This window comes from Salmo salar, chromosome 17 (assembly GCF_965601325.2).
Source record: "Salmo salar chromosome 17, fSalSal1, whole genome shotgun sequence".
Classification (NCBI taxonomy): Eukaryota; Metazoa; Chordata; class Actinopteri; order Salmoniformes; family Salmonidae; genus Salmo; species Salmo salar.
Genome location: NC_138307.1, coordinates 25,272,408 through 25,289,768, shown reverse-complemented (window position 1 = coordinate 25,289,768; position 17,361 = coordinate 25,272,408). Strand labels below are relative to the sequence as shown.

At 39.8% G+C, this 17,361-nt stretch overlaps 1 protein-coding gene and 1 long non-coding RNA gene across 3 annotated transcripts; one reads left to right on the top strand and one right to left on the bottom strand.

Moving 5' to 3' along the window:
• Nucleotides 1-4,670: 4,670 nt before the first annotated feature.
• Nucleotides 4,671-7,957, top strand: LOC123728198 (uncharacterized). Of its 2 annotated transcripts, none has more exons than XR_006760062.2 (3): nucleotides 4,671-5,009; nucleotides 6,231-6,711; nucleotides 6,802-7,957. It is a non-coding gene; the product is annotated as an uncharacterized LOC123728198 (long non-coding RNA). The 2 variants fall into 2 exon arrangements; XR_006760061.2 differs by having other exon boundaries at nucleotides 4,671-5,032.
• A 2,834-nt stretch (nucleotides 7,958-10,791) lies between these two features.
• On the bottom strand, nucleotides 10,792-16,791 carry LOC145850431 (uncharacterized). The gene is made up of 4 exons (XM_082963673.1): nucleotides 16,511-16,791; nucleotides 11,858-12,175; nucleotides 11,419-11,539; nucleotides 10,792-10,915 (listed from the first exon to the last, which is right to left on the bottom strand). The coding sequence occupies exons 1-4, from the start codon at nucleotides 16,575-16,577 to the stop codon at nucleotides 10,792-10,794; spliced, it is 630 nt and encodes a 209-aa protein (XP_082819799.1). The 5' UTR covers nucleotides 16,578-16,791.
• Between the last annotated feature and the right edge of the window lie 570 nt (nucleotides 16,792-17,361).

The following is a 17,361-nucleotide window of genomic DNA, read 5'->3' as shown; positions in this document are numbered from 1 at the left end:
AAAAATGGGTGTCTGATTATTTCTGGCTGGGTACTCTGCTGACATAATGTAATGTTTTGCTTTCGTTGTAAAGCCTTTTTGAAATCGGACAGTGTGGTTAGATTAACGAGAGTCTTGTCTTTAAAATGGTGTAAAATAGTCATATGTTTGAGAAATTGAAGTAATAGCATTTCTAAGGTATTTGAATAACGCGCAACAGGATTTCACTGGCTGTTACGTAGGTGGGACAATTTCGTCCCGCCGACCCTAGAGAGGTTAAACGACTCCATTTATACCAAGTTCGATTCTCCTGCGCCTGACTTCCCTGCCACCTACACACACGCTATTACAGCTTCCTAATGCCTGAGCTATGTTGTTCATGTAAATTGAGAAGAGCGTGGCACCTAGGATCGAGCCTTGGGGTACACCCTTGGTGACAGGCAGTGGCTGAAACAGCAGATGTTCTGACTTTATACACTGCACTATTTGAGAGAGGTAGTTAGCAAACCAGGCCAAAGACCCATCAGAGACACCAATACTCGTTCGCCGGCCCACAAGAATGGAATGGTCTACCGTATCAAAAGCTTTGGCCAAGTCAATAAAAATAGCAGCACAACATTGCTTAGAATCAAGGGCAATGGTGACATCATTGAGGACCTTTAAGGTTGCAGTGACACATCCATAACCTGAGTGGAAACCAGATTGCATACCAGAGAGAATACTATAGACATCAAGAAAGCCAATTAGTTGATTATTGACAAGTTTACCAACACTTTTGATAAACAGGGCAAAATAGAAATAGGCCTATAACTGTTAGGATCAGCTTGATCTCCCCGTTTAAATAAAGGACAAACCGTGGCTGCCTTCCAAGCAATGGGAACCTCCCCAGAGAGGAGAGACAGGTTAAAAAGGTCAGAGATGGGCTTGGCGATGATAGGGGCAGCAACATTATAAAAGAAAGGGTCTAAACCGTCTGACCCAGAAGTTTTTTTGGGGTCAGGTTTAAGGAGCTCCTCTAGCACCTCAGACTCAGTGACCGCCTGCAGGGAGAAACCTTGTAGCGGGGATGGGAAAAAGAGGGGCTAGTCACATTAGAAAAGGTGGGCGATTAGGAAATGTTGGACGGACGAGGAGGCATGAATGAGTCAAATAGGAATCCTGACTTAATGAAGTGGTGATTAAAGAGCTCAGCCATGTGCATCTTGTCAGTAACAACCACATCATCAACGTTAAGGGACATGGTCAGCTGTGAGGAGGACGGTTTATTCTCCAGGTCTTAAACTGTTTTCCAGAACTTCTTGGGGTTAGACCCACAGAGAGAGAACTGCTCCTTAAAGTAACTAACCTTGGCCTTCCGGATAGCCTGAGTGCACTTATTTCTCATTTGCCTGAACAAGCGCCTGTCAACCTGATTACGTGTGTGCCGAGCCTTTCGCCAAATGCAATTCTTGAGGTGGAGTAACTCTGCAAGATCACGGTTAAACCAGGGGCTAACTCTGTTTTAATTCTAATTTTCTTAATGGGGGTGTGTTTGTTAACAATACCACTGAAAATATAAAAAATAATGTCCAAGCATCTTCGACAGAGGGGATCAAGCTGATTCTATACCAATTTACAGAGGCCAGGTCATGAAGGAAGGCTTGCTCATTAAAGTTTTTTACCAAGCGTCTATGGCAAATCAGGACAGGACGTTTCACTGAGCAGCCATTACGAACACAGGCTGTAAAACTTGGTAAAGATTGCCACTCCCCCACCTTCGGAAGATCTGTCTTGCCGAAAAAGTTTATAACCAGAAAGGTTAACATCAGTATTCAAAACACTCTTCCTTAACCATGTCTCAGGAATGACCAACACATCTGGATTGGAGCTGTGAACCCACACTTTCAATTGATCCATTTTAGGTAATAAGCTTCTAGTGTTAACGTGCTGAAAACCCAGGCTTTTATGAGAGCAGAAATCACCAAAGCAGATATCAGAGCACAAGTCAGAATTGGGGCTAGCAACCGTAGATGGGCCAGGGTGTACATGCACATTTCCAGATATCATCAGCAGTAATACAATCAAGGCACGGCAGAGGACAGGGCGAGCTCTACAGTGCTGATTTATGATATTTGAATGTGCATTAGATGGCAACGATCATATTGTACAGCAATTGCATCAGGTAACATGAATACAAAGCCGGCAAGAGGTGGTTAGAATAGGATGGGAGGCCAAAAGTCTGTGTAACCAGTAAAGAGTCAGAGTCCCGAGTGTGGGAACAAACATAGTCTGTCCCACGGGTGGGTAAACAAGAAAGTCCATCGTCAACAAAGCATGTAGGAGTCATTAGGTAAATAGCAAAATGCACAAGAAAAAATATATAACGACTTGGGGCTAGCCATTGTAAGTTCAGAGTCACTCGCCCCAACAGTGCCAGGGGGAGACAAGCCAGGGCAGACGGTGAACAGATCGCCAGGTGGAATCCAAGCAGCAGCCAACGGGAGTAGGTGTCACACCCACTTGGGAGAAGCTTTTATTTCTGGAAATGATTTATTGTAGAAAATGGCTGGATGGTCTGTGAACTGCTTCAAAGGCCTCTGGATTTGATTGGGATAACCTGCCCATTTGTTGGGCTCAAAGGCTTCGACACCTTTCACTTCACACCTCAGTGCAAATTGAAGTTGTATCTGGTCTGTCTCAGTTCCAGGTTCTCAGGTCTTTGTTTGCCAGATCACCATCTGTATAGCTTGGAAAAAGGAATCCTTTCTAGGTCATTTTGTTCAAAATTGGGTTGTAGGTTTGGAGAGTTGTTCTGGAGTGAAGGTTATGTTGTGGAGGGTAGCATCCTGTATATGTCCCTGCCAAAAAATCCAAGTTTATCTAACTCCAAAACTATCTTATTGTAAAAAAAAACATGTTGAAAAATGTGAGAGCTCACATGCAGCTGTTTCTCTCTAAGCAGAGGGAGGGTCAAGTGCAGGTATTGGTTAGTTTCAATCAACACTAACCCCAAATATAATATATGTTTTTGTATTATTGCGGTATCCATGTTTGTGATGTTACCTTTCTCCATCCCCATCCCTCAGCTAATATGGCTATCATTGGGCTGAAACACAACTCCAGATTGTGGCTTTGTCAAGACAGTAGCACCACCTGCCGTTTACTTATTAAAAGACCAAAGAGAAGAGTGGAGCGCATAATGAACACAAATATAAACACAACATGTTAAGTGTCATTCCCATCTTTCATGAGTTGAAATAAAAGATCCCATAAGTTTTCCATATGCACAAAAAGCTTATTTTTCTCAAATGTATTGCATCGCTGTTAGTGAGCATGTCTCATTTGCCAAGATAATCCATCCACCTGACAGTTGGGCCATATAAAGAAGCTGATTAAACAGAATGATCATTACACAGGTGCACCTTGTGCTGGGGACAATTAAAGGCCACTCTAATATTTGCAGTTTTATCACACAACACAATGCTACAGATGTCTCAAGTTTTGAGGGAGCATGCAACTGGCATGCTGACTGCAGGAATGTCCACCAGAGCTGTTGCCAGAGAATGTAATGTTAATTTCTCTACCATAAGCCGCCTCCAACATCGTTTTAGAGAATTTGACACAACCGTAGCCTCACAACCGTAGATCACCTGTAACCACGCCAGCCCAGGACCTCCACATCCAACTTCTTCACCTGCGGGATCGTCTGAGATCAGCCACCCGTACCTAGCTATCTGGCCGACCGGCCGTCCGGACCTAGCATTCTGTGCCGGCTGGACTTAGCTACCTGGCCGGCCGGACGACCGGACCTAGCTTACTGGCCGGCCAGACCTAGCTATCTGGCCAGCCGGTGGGCCTTACCTAGCTATCTGGCCGACCGGCCTTCCAGACCTAGCATTCTGGCCGGCTTGAACTAGCTACCTGGCCGGCCTGACCTAGCTACCTGGCCATCAAGCCGAAACTACCTTCCTGGCCGGCCCGGCTGGATCTACCAATCTGGCAGGCCAACTGGACAGATCTACCTATCTGGCCGGCCATACCTAGCTGTCTGGCAGACCGGCCATCCGGATTTAGCAATCTGGCTGGCTGGACCTAGCTACTCTGGCTGGCCGGAGCCACCAATCTGTCAGGCCAGCCGAGCCGGATCTACCTATCTGGCGGGTTGGACCTACCTATCTGGCCAGCCAGACATATTTGGCCGGACCTATTTCTCTGTCCGGACCAAGCTATCTGACCGGTCTGCCGGACCAAGCTATCTGGCCGGACCTAGGACATCAACAACCCGCCAGGGTTTCATTAAATACGCTATAGGCACAATACTTTTTATTGTACATCTAGGCCTAATTAAACTGATGCATTTGACAATGTTCATGTTCAATTCACTGGCACTATGAAGAATAGCTAAGCCATAGTCATTAATAGAGTAATATATAGCCAATTTTAATGTACTTTTGGTGAATTTACGAGGCATTTCTAGATAGAGATTACCAAGATATAGCATATGCGCACGGTTCTGACTGTCTCTCTTCCTGCCCTAATCCTCTCTCCCTCACCTGCACCTCTTTCTCTCACTAGTGTGTGTTTGGTCTTTGGTCTGTTGAGTGTAGAATTGCTCAATCTACTCATTGATAGCCCCAATTTTTGGAAATTTGCGCGAGAGATTGCATGCCAAGAAATTGCGAAATACAGCAATACCATAGCCTATAGCCTAGATCTTTTGATTACCAATACACATTTCTGATTGTCTGCCTGGTGGCCGACATGCCTACCTATGCCTGGCTGTGCCCCTCCCATCTCTCTCTCCCTCGCCCTTTCTTTGCTGTGAAAGATGCGTGAGTATGTGTTCTCTAAATAAACTACGGAAAATAGTTTAATCCCTTGCAAAAATACAGAATCTTAGAAGTCGATGAATCGATTCCTAGCGAAATCGGAGTTTGACAACCAGAAATGGGAGTTGACACCAGGACTCGACAGGCAAAGAGTTGAGGAATCTATTATTTTGAAGTCGACTCCCCATCACTATCCATATGGCAGTTAAGACAGAGCTCCCGGTAAACTACACAACAACACACAGGTGGAAATCAACAACAGTTTCTCAAAATGTACAGACAAAACTTTGAAAAGATTTGACTGCTTAGTGATAATCCCTGTTGTCCTGCATTCTTGTTTTACTTTTGAAAGTAAAGTGACGGTTTGTTGAGGAGAAGAACGTCAAGGAAATAAGTTATTTGCTAGCTAGCTACTGTAGTTAGTGTCACAAGAATTTTCAATCCCAATGATAATAACTAACAATCAATAAGCTTTGACCAATCCCCGAGGTTTGTAAGACCCTGGGTTTAATGATAATTAGGCAAAGACTCAGCTTATGCTAAAGGTTCGTACAGTTTATTCACGAGAAAGTCCACAATACAAAGACATGCCATTTTATAACTCACTCCCTACTTACGCGCATTCCTCCACACAAACAGTAGATAGCCTACGCACATACATACACACGAACAGTAGGTAAAATGTATCCTTCCCCATGGTTCTCACCACTGTTCATCATTACCAAACTGGCAGTTCCATCCCCACGAGATTAGAGGAACCTTGAAAGGACTCCCTGTCCTATCGTAAGTTTCTCAGAGTTCTAGCCAGGTCAAGTCATACACAGTTTAATTGTTCTCGGTATCTTCTTAGTCACACACACACACACATTTCTCTCCCTCACATGTCTCTACCGAACCTTATTGGACTTACATTTAGTACTTTACGTTCATTATACATGCTACATAAACTAGTAATCACTAATAGTTACGTTTCAGGGTGGAATTCTTTAATAATTACCTTTAAGCATATAAATTGCCTTATCAGTTAGCTAGTTTGCTAGTTTAGCTGGATAATTGTAGCTAGCGCTCTCTTAGCTCTCAGGATAATCCTCCATGGACATGGTAGCTACATTTCCATTTTGACTTGTTGTAGGCGCTGCCATTTAGATTTCTGTTTAGTTAATTGATATTAAGTGTGTGTGTGTGTGTGTGTGTGTGTGTGTGTGTAAGAGAGAGACATGAAAACACGAAACCTAGATTGCTTGTGTGTGTAAAACAGTAAGCTAGGCTAATTCTTGAAACTTGTACTCCCAATATGAATGTGAAGTTTTTATTGATTCGTCAGAGATCCTTGTATTTTGGGGTATTTTGTATTTGAGAATACCATAAATTTAGCATATCCCGACTCCCCCTCAACACGCATTCTAACGTCTTTGTTCATTCTTAAATGTCTGTTTCTTGCAGGAATCTTCTAACTTGGATGGACGAGGGAAAAAAGGGAAGGAGTAGAGAAGTTATCCAGCCTGCTGACTAAGAAATGGAAATAGCCTATGCTTTGCTGTCTATCTCTCTCTATCTCTCTCCGTCTGTCTGCCTGCCTGCCTAACTGACATATTGCTGAAGGGCAACATAGTCAATGTACTCGCTAGGCTAAGCGTAACTTAGTGAAGACCTTGATTTGTCTCTGTCTTTACAGTTCCTGAAACATGTCAATGGCCTGATGCATGGCCTCTACAGAGGTGGTTGGCCACCCACTCAGTTACCAGTGACCTATTCTGCCACATCCCAGGGAATTGAGAGCGCAGGACCACCCCTTCTTAAATCCATAGTAATTGACACAGAGGGTTCTACCTGGAACCCAAAACGGTTCAAACTGGAACCAAAAAGGCTTTGCCTATGAGGACAGCTGAACAACCTTTTGGACCCTTGTTTCTAAGAGTGTAGTGTAAGTAGATCTAATTGAAAAAGCACCACTTCTAATAATATAACATTGTATAGCAAATCAAATCCTATTTTAACTCAGATTTTTTTTCAGGTGCAAAAGCCTTGTGTCCTGATTCAACAGACACCTCCCCTGGTGAGTCATGTAAAGTTTCCTGATTCAACAAAACCTCCCCTGGTGAGTCATGTAAAGTTTCCTGATTGAACAAACACCTCCCCTGGTGAGTCATGTAAAGTTTCTCCCATTTCTCTCTTGCTCATTCTCTCTTTCGCTCCCTCAAACTCACACACATGCAGAAGTAGAGAAGAGGAAGAGATATACCAATTACATCAATTTCTAACACTGTTTGTTGCAGGAATTATATGACAGACGCATAACCTTTTGAACAATATAATATTTTACTGTCGCTTTATTGCCTCTTTACACATACTTACATTTTTGCATTTAACTTTGTTTTTTAAGACTGCCACGCTGTCCTATATTGGGGAACCTTGTCCAGGACAATGACCTCAGGATTATGGAGCTGTGTGTTTATAAAAAAAGTTTGAATATTACAACATGTATTAGGATTAAGATAAACTTGACCATTTAGAGAGGAGTTCAACATTTTCATTATTGAACTACTGTCTAATTTTAATAACCTCTTTCTTAAAATATTTCTGATTGATGACCAATGGATTAATGTCCCACTTCAAAATGAAGGGACAGAAGAGCAAACATGCCTTTGCTACCACTTTTAGTAGATTCTCACTGTTACAAATCTTTTACTGTGTGTTACTGTTATGTTCTGCATGCCCACATAATGCAAATCATAAAAAAGTAATATTTTTATGCTTACAGTAAGTGTCATGAAAACTCAGGAGGTTGATGTGTTATGGGCCTTCTGGAAAGTCCTAAAATATGCCCCTGAGCCGTGTTGGGGAATGACGCAAAGTATTTTTTTTAAATACATCTCTAAGCTATAACTGCCACAGCATTATTCAACTAGTACCATGGAAATACTTTTAACTGGCTGAGTACAACGTTTCTTCAAGAGTGTCCTTTTCTAGTTTGCTTATAAAATATTAACTTGATAAAATTGTAATGTGCTGATTGTCTTCACTTCATCTGATCCATCACACCACTCTTCAAGAGGACCACTCTGCTCCAGATCTGACCCATCACACCACTCTTCAAGAGGACCACTCTGCTCCAGAACTGACCCATCACACCACTCTTCAAGAGGACCACTCTGCTCCAGATCTGACCCATCACACCACTCTTCAAGAGGACCACTCTGCTCCAGATCTGACCCATCACACCACTCTTCAAGAGGACCACTATGCTCCAGATCTGACCCATCACACCACTCTTCAAGAGGACACTATGCTCCAGATCTGACCCATCACACCACTCTTCAAGAGGGCCACTATGCTCCAGAACTGACCCATCACACCACTCTTCAAGAGGACCACTCTGCTCCAGATCTGACCCATCACACCACTCTTCAAGAGGACCACTATGCTCCAGATCTGACCCATCACACCACTCTTCAAGAGGACCACTATGCTCAAGATCTGACCCATCACACCACTCTTCAAGAGGACCACTCTGCTCCAGATCTGACCCATTACACCACTCTTCAAGAGGACCACTACGCTCCAGATCGCCTTCTGTGCTCAGATGTCCTTGATGAGGACCTAGCCCATCACACCACTGTTGCAGGTTAACTTTAATTGGTAACTATGGATACAAATAGAAATGTAATGAACAATGTTTTCAATGTCCAACTTCATCCTCTGCAGATCTTACACTCTTAGGGGAAAAAACGTATTTGGCTGTCCCCATAGGAGAACTCTTGAAGAACTCTGTTTGGTTCCAGGTAGAACCTGTTGTGTCTTTGGCTATGCCGGATTAAGTGATATGACATGCTATTCTGTAAAATAATTTCTCTGTAATTAATATTACCTGATTAAGCTAATCAGGTAAATAATTAACTAGAAAGTCGGGGAACCACAAAATAATGTTTGTAGAGCTGTTATCTTCCGAATAAACTCTTAAAGACCTAGTAATCTTCTACATCAATAGCAGTCAATATTTAATCTTCACCTTGTTTAGTCTCATCTGAAAGTTGTAAATTCTTGGTTATCTTCATGAACCCTGGCTAACAAATTGAATTAGCAATACAAAATTTGGTTTAATTATTTATTTACTAAATACCTAAATAATCGCACAGACTTACATATACACAGAATCAATCATACATTGATGGACCTGGTGAACGGAGCCGATATAGCGGCTGGTTACACAAAGAAAAGGGGGAGGGGTTTGAGTGAAAGAGCGGAAAGACTGAGTAACAAAGGGAGAAGCTATGCTATCGTAAATACAGTATCTTATGCATTCTAAATTACCGCCCATTTGAAAAAGGAAAATGCAATAAATATTTAGTCTAAGCTGCGCTTAATTAGATTGGTCGTAATTTCGTTAGGGCCCCCAAAATTGGCTTAGTTCTGTAGGTGGTATTTGTCCTTTCAACGTGGGAACCTCAAGTCCACACGTCGTTGGAACAGGTTATTATCTGAGCCTTTTTAACGTAGGACCGTCGCCCTAACGTCCTCGGAACAGGTTATTATCTGAGCCCTTTTAACGTAGCACCGTCGCCCTAACGTCCTCGGAACAGAAAGTTACATTTTCGTCAAGGGGCTTATATAGGATTGGGAGAGAGGGCTGTGTTTCATAGTTTACAACCCATGTCTGTTCACTTGGGCGGGGCCTCTGAGTGAGCAGAGTGGTGTTCTTCTGACAAACCGTTCTCTCATTAAGAAGTTAAAAATTACATTTCATCTTTTCACAAATAGTTTAATATTTAAACATTTAAATTGCACAACAATTCCATGTGAATCTGATAATTAGAATATGTAGATTTTCCAAGATACAGTTTATGTCGTCCTATCGTCAGTAATCATGTCTCAGACGTCAACTGATCTGACATCATATTCATTAAGTCCCATCGCATATTTTCAACTGGTTGGATTACCGAAATATGGTTCCGTTTTCCATCTTTTGATGTCACCAGACTCTGTATGTTAACGAAGGGATTTTCAATAGTCACATTGGTAGAGTAGAGAGAGGAAAAAGGGGAAAGGAATTTATGGGGGTCATAAACCTCCAACAGGCCAGCATCATGACAAACCCTTTTGGGTTCTATGTAGAACCCTTTCCACAGAGGGTTCTACATGGAAACCAAAAGGGTTTTACGTGGAACCAAAAAGGGTTCTTCCTAGAACCAAAAAGGGTTATTCTATGGGGACACCTGAAGTACCCTTTTGGAACACTTTTTTTCTAAGAGTGTAGGTAATAAGCTGTAGTCAGGTGGTCATTACCAGGTTATGATGAGGTCTTTACTATGATCAGTAGGATACATAATATAGCACATAATATAGTGGTCACAATTATGACCAGATGGTCACATGTTGGTCAGAAAAAGACGTCAGATTCTGGTCAGTAAAAATCTGTTAAAAAATGTCCTATTTCATCCAGTTTGCGACAGAATAAGACGTCATAAAAAGATGTCATACTGACGTCTTTTCAAACCAGGTTTTGACCACTGGGTGGAATACCACTGTAAGTAGGCCTATACTATAGTTGTCATTTGTTTCCAAGTAGACAATGTTTCAGAATTTGAGGTCAGTGCAGCATATGAAAAATACATTATTGAATTCAAACAATCTGTTTAGAGGTCCCCAACAATTTGCAATAGTTTTTTTTCTTCAGAAATTGTCAAATACAGCAAATGTCACTGTAAACGTTTAAAACATTCTGCCAACACCTCCAGAGACATTTGATCAAACTTGCCATTTCTATTTGGAAACTACCATGGTATAATTCCAGTACTTCCAAAGTACACAGCAAAAAAAGGCGTTATTGTCACTATAAATGGTGAATGAAGGCCGTTTTTCAGGCAGATTCTCATTCACGCGCGCACAGGTTCAGGACGGTCTGACTTATAACAGGAAACATGCGTATGTATGGCAACCACCAAGTTTATACATCTCAATATTTTTGAACGTGTGCAGACTTTTCTGAAATTATGCAAGCAGATATTTATTGTGAAATGTACACAACGGTTATAAATGAGGACCCAGATGCCTTCATCTGACTAACAGGCAACAGCAAGCAGTGTTGTGGCACCTCGTTGACGGTTCCAGACACTTGTAGCTGTGTTCTCCTGTTGAGCAAAAAATAACAAGAGTTAACATGGCACCAAATGAAACCTGTTTTACACAGCACATTTTCCGGAGCTAAATGATTGTGGGCAGAGTACGTGTTTTTTTTACCACACTCGTTTTTGACAGGAAATGAGAAGTGAGAAGCCACAACAGTGCAGCTATTGGAAACTACTCACTGGTCACAGATGTCAGTTGAACATCTAGCCTAGTTTCGTTTTGGTTGAGTTGTCAACTAACGTGATTCAACATGAATTCAGCAAAAAATGGCACCATGTTTTTGGATTTAGGTTAAAAGTTTGGTGGGAAAAATAGGAAATTCCCTTACATTGATTAGTTTTTGCAAATCCAATCAGTCCCACGTTGTCTTCACATTTTGTTTTGTTGTTGAAATGAAGTGTAAACAACACTGATTCATCCAGTTTTTTCCCAGGGGGTAGTGATCAGCACAAACTCATAGAGTCAGACTTAAAGTAGGTCAAGTAGCCTGTGTGTTATACCTTACCTGAGATGAATTTTCCTCATGATTACGCCACCAAACACCAGGGCAGCTACACATGCTGCAACGCCTGTTATCATCCCCCAATAGAAGAGACTGTTGTCTGTGGCCTGTTGCACTTGGGTTCCTGAGAAAGGGGAAAATATATATTATGATCTTGTATGTTTCTCTTCCGCCATCTTGTAAGGCAACATGTTGTTGACAGTATCTACATTTTAAGACATTATTACATGTATTGATGACAAAATCCAATATTGTGACTACAGAAATTCTCAGTTCTGTCAGGTGTAAGTTCTATGACAGACGTTACGAAACAAGACCACAAAACACTGACAGAACATAAAGGTAAGCACATGACAGGCATTCCACTAAATATGTGGTGATAAGATATGCTGGAGTTCATTTTAAAATGATTGTGAACAATCCCATCAGACCAAACACTTACCATTGACAGAAATATCTATGTTTATATCAGAATTGCCATTATAATGTGTACAAACACAGGTGTAGTTCCCTTCATCAGATGGTTGTATGTTGGTAATGTGTAGAAACACTCTGTCATTCTCTGTCTGTAGTGTGACTCTGGGGTCACAAGTGCTGTTGGTATGATTTGTCTCAAATTCTAGTGCAATTTGACACTCATGACCCTCACGTATAACTCTATATTTGTGACATACTACAACAATGATGTCAGTGAGAGTTTGGTTTGGGCAGAGAAGAGTGGCATCTGCTCCTCCGGTCTCCAATGTTTTCTCTTGAGTCACTGTAAACAGGAAGAGAAACAGATTGTGAGTATATTATTCATGAGATCGGTTTGATTGAGCATGAGTAGTACTATCAATTCTCATTAATAAAAAGTCCCATTTCAGTCTACAGAAATTACTACAGACACAAATGGATGTTTTACAATGGTAAAAAGAAACCTGGCACAATAAAAAGTTACTTTACTGAATTGTTAATGCCCAAATGAAGACGACCCAAAGTGAAATAATGACCTCATACCAAAACTATCTCAATGTAACAGGAATATAATATGGGGGGGTTTAACTGTGTACGGGATGCAACTCTAAACAAGTCATCAACTAAACTATATCCTCTTCTTAACATGTCTAAGGTATTAAACCACAACATTAAAGAGATGGGTCTGTGTGAACTGTGGAGATAGAAACATCCAACTGAAAGACAATACTCCTATTACTCTCACCTCCAAAACTCATATTCAGTCATTTACTTATTTATTGTAAACTTGGCTTTAATTGACTGTTTCTGAATGCAAATACCTTCCTATAATAATTATGGACAATAGTCCATTGTCTTTCACGTTTAAGCTCAACCTCCTATGCCAATAGCAGAGACATAGAGATCCAACACAATGTTTCTTGGAGATAAGGAGTTTACCTCATATCGCAACACACAGATAGACATGTTTTTGGAAATTAATGTAGACAATGAAGTATGTCCAACTGTAGTCTAGGAAACTCTTAAATCATACATGAGAGGTTGTATCATGTCTTACTCTTCACATAAGAAAAATAAGACCAATAAAGAATTAGAAATACTAGAACAGAAAATCCACCTCTTAGAAAGAAAACACAGTTTAGATAGAAATGTTGACACCCGTCAACAGTTGAACACTTTGAAGATTGAATATAACACAATAAACTCTGGATCTGCAGAGATTGCTGCCATAAAATCCAAGCAACAATATGTTGAGCAAGGTGAAAGTGCAGGGGAAACGCTTGCTTGGCAAATTAAGAAAGAGGAATGTACCATCCATAGCATTCAAACCCCAGATGGTAGCATAACAATTGTTCCTTCTGAAGTTAACTCAGTCTTTAAAATATTTTATCACAATCTGTATCAATCCCAAAACAAAAGTTCAAAGGAATATATAGACATTTTCCTCAATAAGGCCATTTTACCAATTATAAATGACCCAGAGAAAAGGAATATGGATTAAACATTACCCCAGGTGAACTGTTGGAGGCCATCAATAATCTACAGATTGGGAAATCTCCTAGTAATGATGGATTCCCAGTGGAATGTTATAGACACTTTAATCCCAGATTACTAAAGCCTATGTTATTATGCTCACAGCAGCTCTAGAGAAAAATGAACTTCCCCAGTCACTATGTTTGGCTACAATCCCACTACTTAAAAAGAAAGATAATGATCCACTGTCATGTGGATCTTCTGCCCAGTATAACTTTTGAATGTGAATTACAAAATCATTGCTAAGGTATTGGCTTTTCGTTGGCATAGAAACAGTAATGCAAAGGTTAATTCACTCAGATCTAACAGGGTTTATAAGAAAAAGGATGTCTTCAGACAATCTCCACAGTTTTTTTCAATGTAATCCATCATACCCCCATCAAATTCATGAGGTGGAAAGAAACAACATTGCCAGGCACCCTTATTTGGAATAACCCCACCTTACCTCCAGCATTTAGTGATGACACCTTTAAGTCATGTTCCAAAGTGGCATCATGAATTTTTAACATGTTTACTATGATGGATCTATACTGTCATTGAATGAATCACATTATCCAAGGCCGATTTCTTTCAGTTCTCACAACTCAGAAATCATATTCAATCACTTCAACAGAATCTGGATGAACCTAAGGCATCTAGCATAGAAAACATACTGAAAGAAACTGCTACGACAAAGAAGTTGATTGCCAAGTTATATCAAGAGCTGATTGAAACTCTTCCCGATGGTTCAGAACCTATAATGAACAAATGGTAAACAGATATAAATGAACAAATGGAGGATAACCATTGGTCACAGATATGTCCGTTTTAACATCCGTTTTGTCACCAAAGCCCCATATACTACCCACCACTGCGACCTGTACGCTCTCGTTGGCTGGCCTTCGCTTCATAATCGTCGCCAAACCCACTGGCTCCAGGTCATCTACAAGACCCTGCTAGGTAAAGTCCCCCCTTATCTCCGCTCACTGGTCACCATAGCAGCACCCACCTGTAGCACGCGCTCCAGCAGGTATATCTCTCTGGTCACCCCCAAAGCCAATTCCTCCTTTGGCCGTCTCTCTTTCCAGTTCTCTGCTGCCAATGACTGGAACGAACTACAAAAATCTCTGAAACTGGAAACACTTATCTCCCTCACTAGCTTTAAGCACCAGCTGTCAGAGCAGCTCACAGATCACTGCACCTGTACATAGCCTATCTATAATTTAGCCCAAACAACTACCTCTTCCCCTACTGTATTTATTTATTTTATTTATTTTATTTTGCTCCTTTGCACCCCATTATCTCTATTTCTACTTTGCACTTTCTTCTACTACAAATCTACCATTCCAGTGTTTTACTTGCTATATTGTATTTACTTCGCCACCATGGACTTTTTTTGCCTTTACCTCCCTTATCTCACCTCATTTGCTCACATTGTACATAGACTTATTTTTCTACTGTATTATTGACTGTATATTTGTTTTACTCCATGTGTAACTCTGTGTTGTTGTATGTTGTCGAACTGCTTTGCTTTATCTTGGCCAGGTCGCAATTGTAAATTAGAACTTGTTCTCAACTTGCCTACCTGGTTAAATAAAGGTGAAATAAATAAAATAAATAAATATGTGAACATTTTTATATCTGCTCCTACAATTTAAGACATGAACTAATGCAATGTAAGATAATTCATAGGACTTACTATACTCCTGCCAGAATGCATGTAATGTCACCCAGAAATGTCACATCTCTGTTGGAGATGCAAAAAGCTCAAAGGAACTCTATTACATATGCTGTGGTCCTGTGCCAAACTGACACCATTCTGGGATAATGTATGTGCTATCATTTCATTGTGTCTAGGAATTTATATCCATTCATCTCCATGATTAAGTTTGTTGGGAAATGTAAATATTGGTAATCAATATCATAGAAAGTTTTGTAATCTAGGTCTACTTGCTGCAAAAAAGAATAAAGCCATCAATTGGAAAGCCCCATATCAACCCCCAATAACAAACTGGAGTTAAACCATACATATTAAACCATACATATTAAACCATACATATTAAACCATACATATTAAACCATACATATTAAACCATACATATTAAACCATTCATATTAAACCATACATATTAAACCATTCATTTTAAACCATACATATTAAACCATACATATTAAACCATACATATTAAACCATACATATTAAACCATACATATAAACCATACATATTAAACCATACATATTAAACCATACATATTAAACCATTCATATTAAACCATTCATATTAAACCATTCATATTAAACCATACATATTAAACCATACATATTAAACCATTCATATTAAACCATTCATATTAAACCATACATATTAAACCATACATATTAAACCATACAAATAAACCATACATATAAACCATACATATAAACCATACATATTAAACCATACATATTAAACCATACATATTAAACCATACATATTAAACCATTCATATTAAACCATACATATTAAACCATACATATTAAACCATACATATTAAACCATTCATATTAAACCATACATATTAAACCATACATATTAAACCATACATATTAAACCATACATATTAAACCATTCATATTAAACCATACATATTAAACCATACATATTAAACCATACAAATTAACCATACATATAAACCATACATATTAAACCATACATATTAAACCATACATATTAAACCATACATATTAAACCATACATATTAAACCATTCATATTAAACCATACATATTAAACCATACAAATTAACCATACATATAAACCATACATATTAAACCATACATATTAAACCATACATATTTGACAGAATTTGGAAATGTTATGTTGACCATCTTAGAGAATGTTTTGTATAGTTGCCATTTTGTTTTTGTGTTGCTTGTGATAAAACATAAGATGAGTATCTAGTGGTAGAGAAATAAAAATGAAAGTTTATTCTTGTTGAGTAACTGCATTAAAACTGTAGTGAGCAATTACACTTTACAATACAGTGTCGTTATTACTGAACTGTATAGGTCTAACTCCTGTAAGGACTCCTGTAAGGTTCAGGGCTAGTGTACAAATTAAATAGATCATGGGATACATCTCTCTTACCGTCAACAGCTGTGAATAGACCCCACAGCACCAGCAGCAGAGCAAGTCTGGATACACTTCCACACATACTGACCAACTGCACAACCAAACGTTGACCCAACACTGCCTGCTCAGACCGACTACAGATATGATGTCAATGCAACGTTATTTACTCAGCAGAGGAACAAAATAAAACTAAATTAAACCAAAGTGATGCTCATTTGACTGGGTTGACTTGGTTATAATGGCTGAGAGGAGGAAGTGGTGCTGTTGTCTAGCTTGTATTCATGTTACTCCTATGCAGAAACAATGGCACCTCTGCTAGTGCAACCTAGTTTTTGTGACTGGGGTCTTTGTAGAGCACCACAGAGAGGTCTTATGATCTACCACAGACACATCAACAGGTCCACTTCCTTCTTTAGACACCAAAAATGATAGATTTTGCACCACCATAAGGCTGAAGGGTGCTTTTGAACTGATTTTTTTTATTTTTTATTTTTATTTCACCTTTATTTAACTAGGCAAGTCAGTTAAGAACAAATTCTTATTTACAATGATGGCCTACGAAAAGGCAAAAGGCCTCCTGCGGGGTTGGGGGCTGGGTTTAAAAATATACACTGCTCAAAAAAATAAAGGGAACACTTAAACAACACATCCTAGATCTGAATGAAAGAAATAAGCTTATTAAATACTTTTTTCTTTACATAGTTGAATGTGCTGACAACAAAATCACACAAAAATAATCAATGAAAATCCAATTTATCAACCCATGGAGGTCTGGATTTGGAGTCACACTCCAAATTAAAGTGGAAAACCACACTACAGGCTGATCCAACTTTGATGTAATGTCCTTACAACAAGTCAAAATGAGG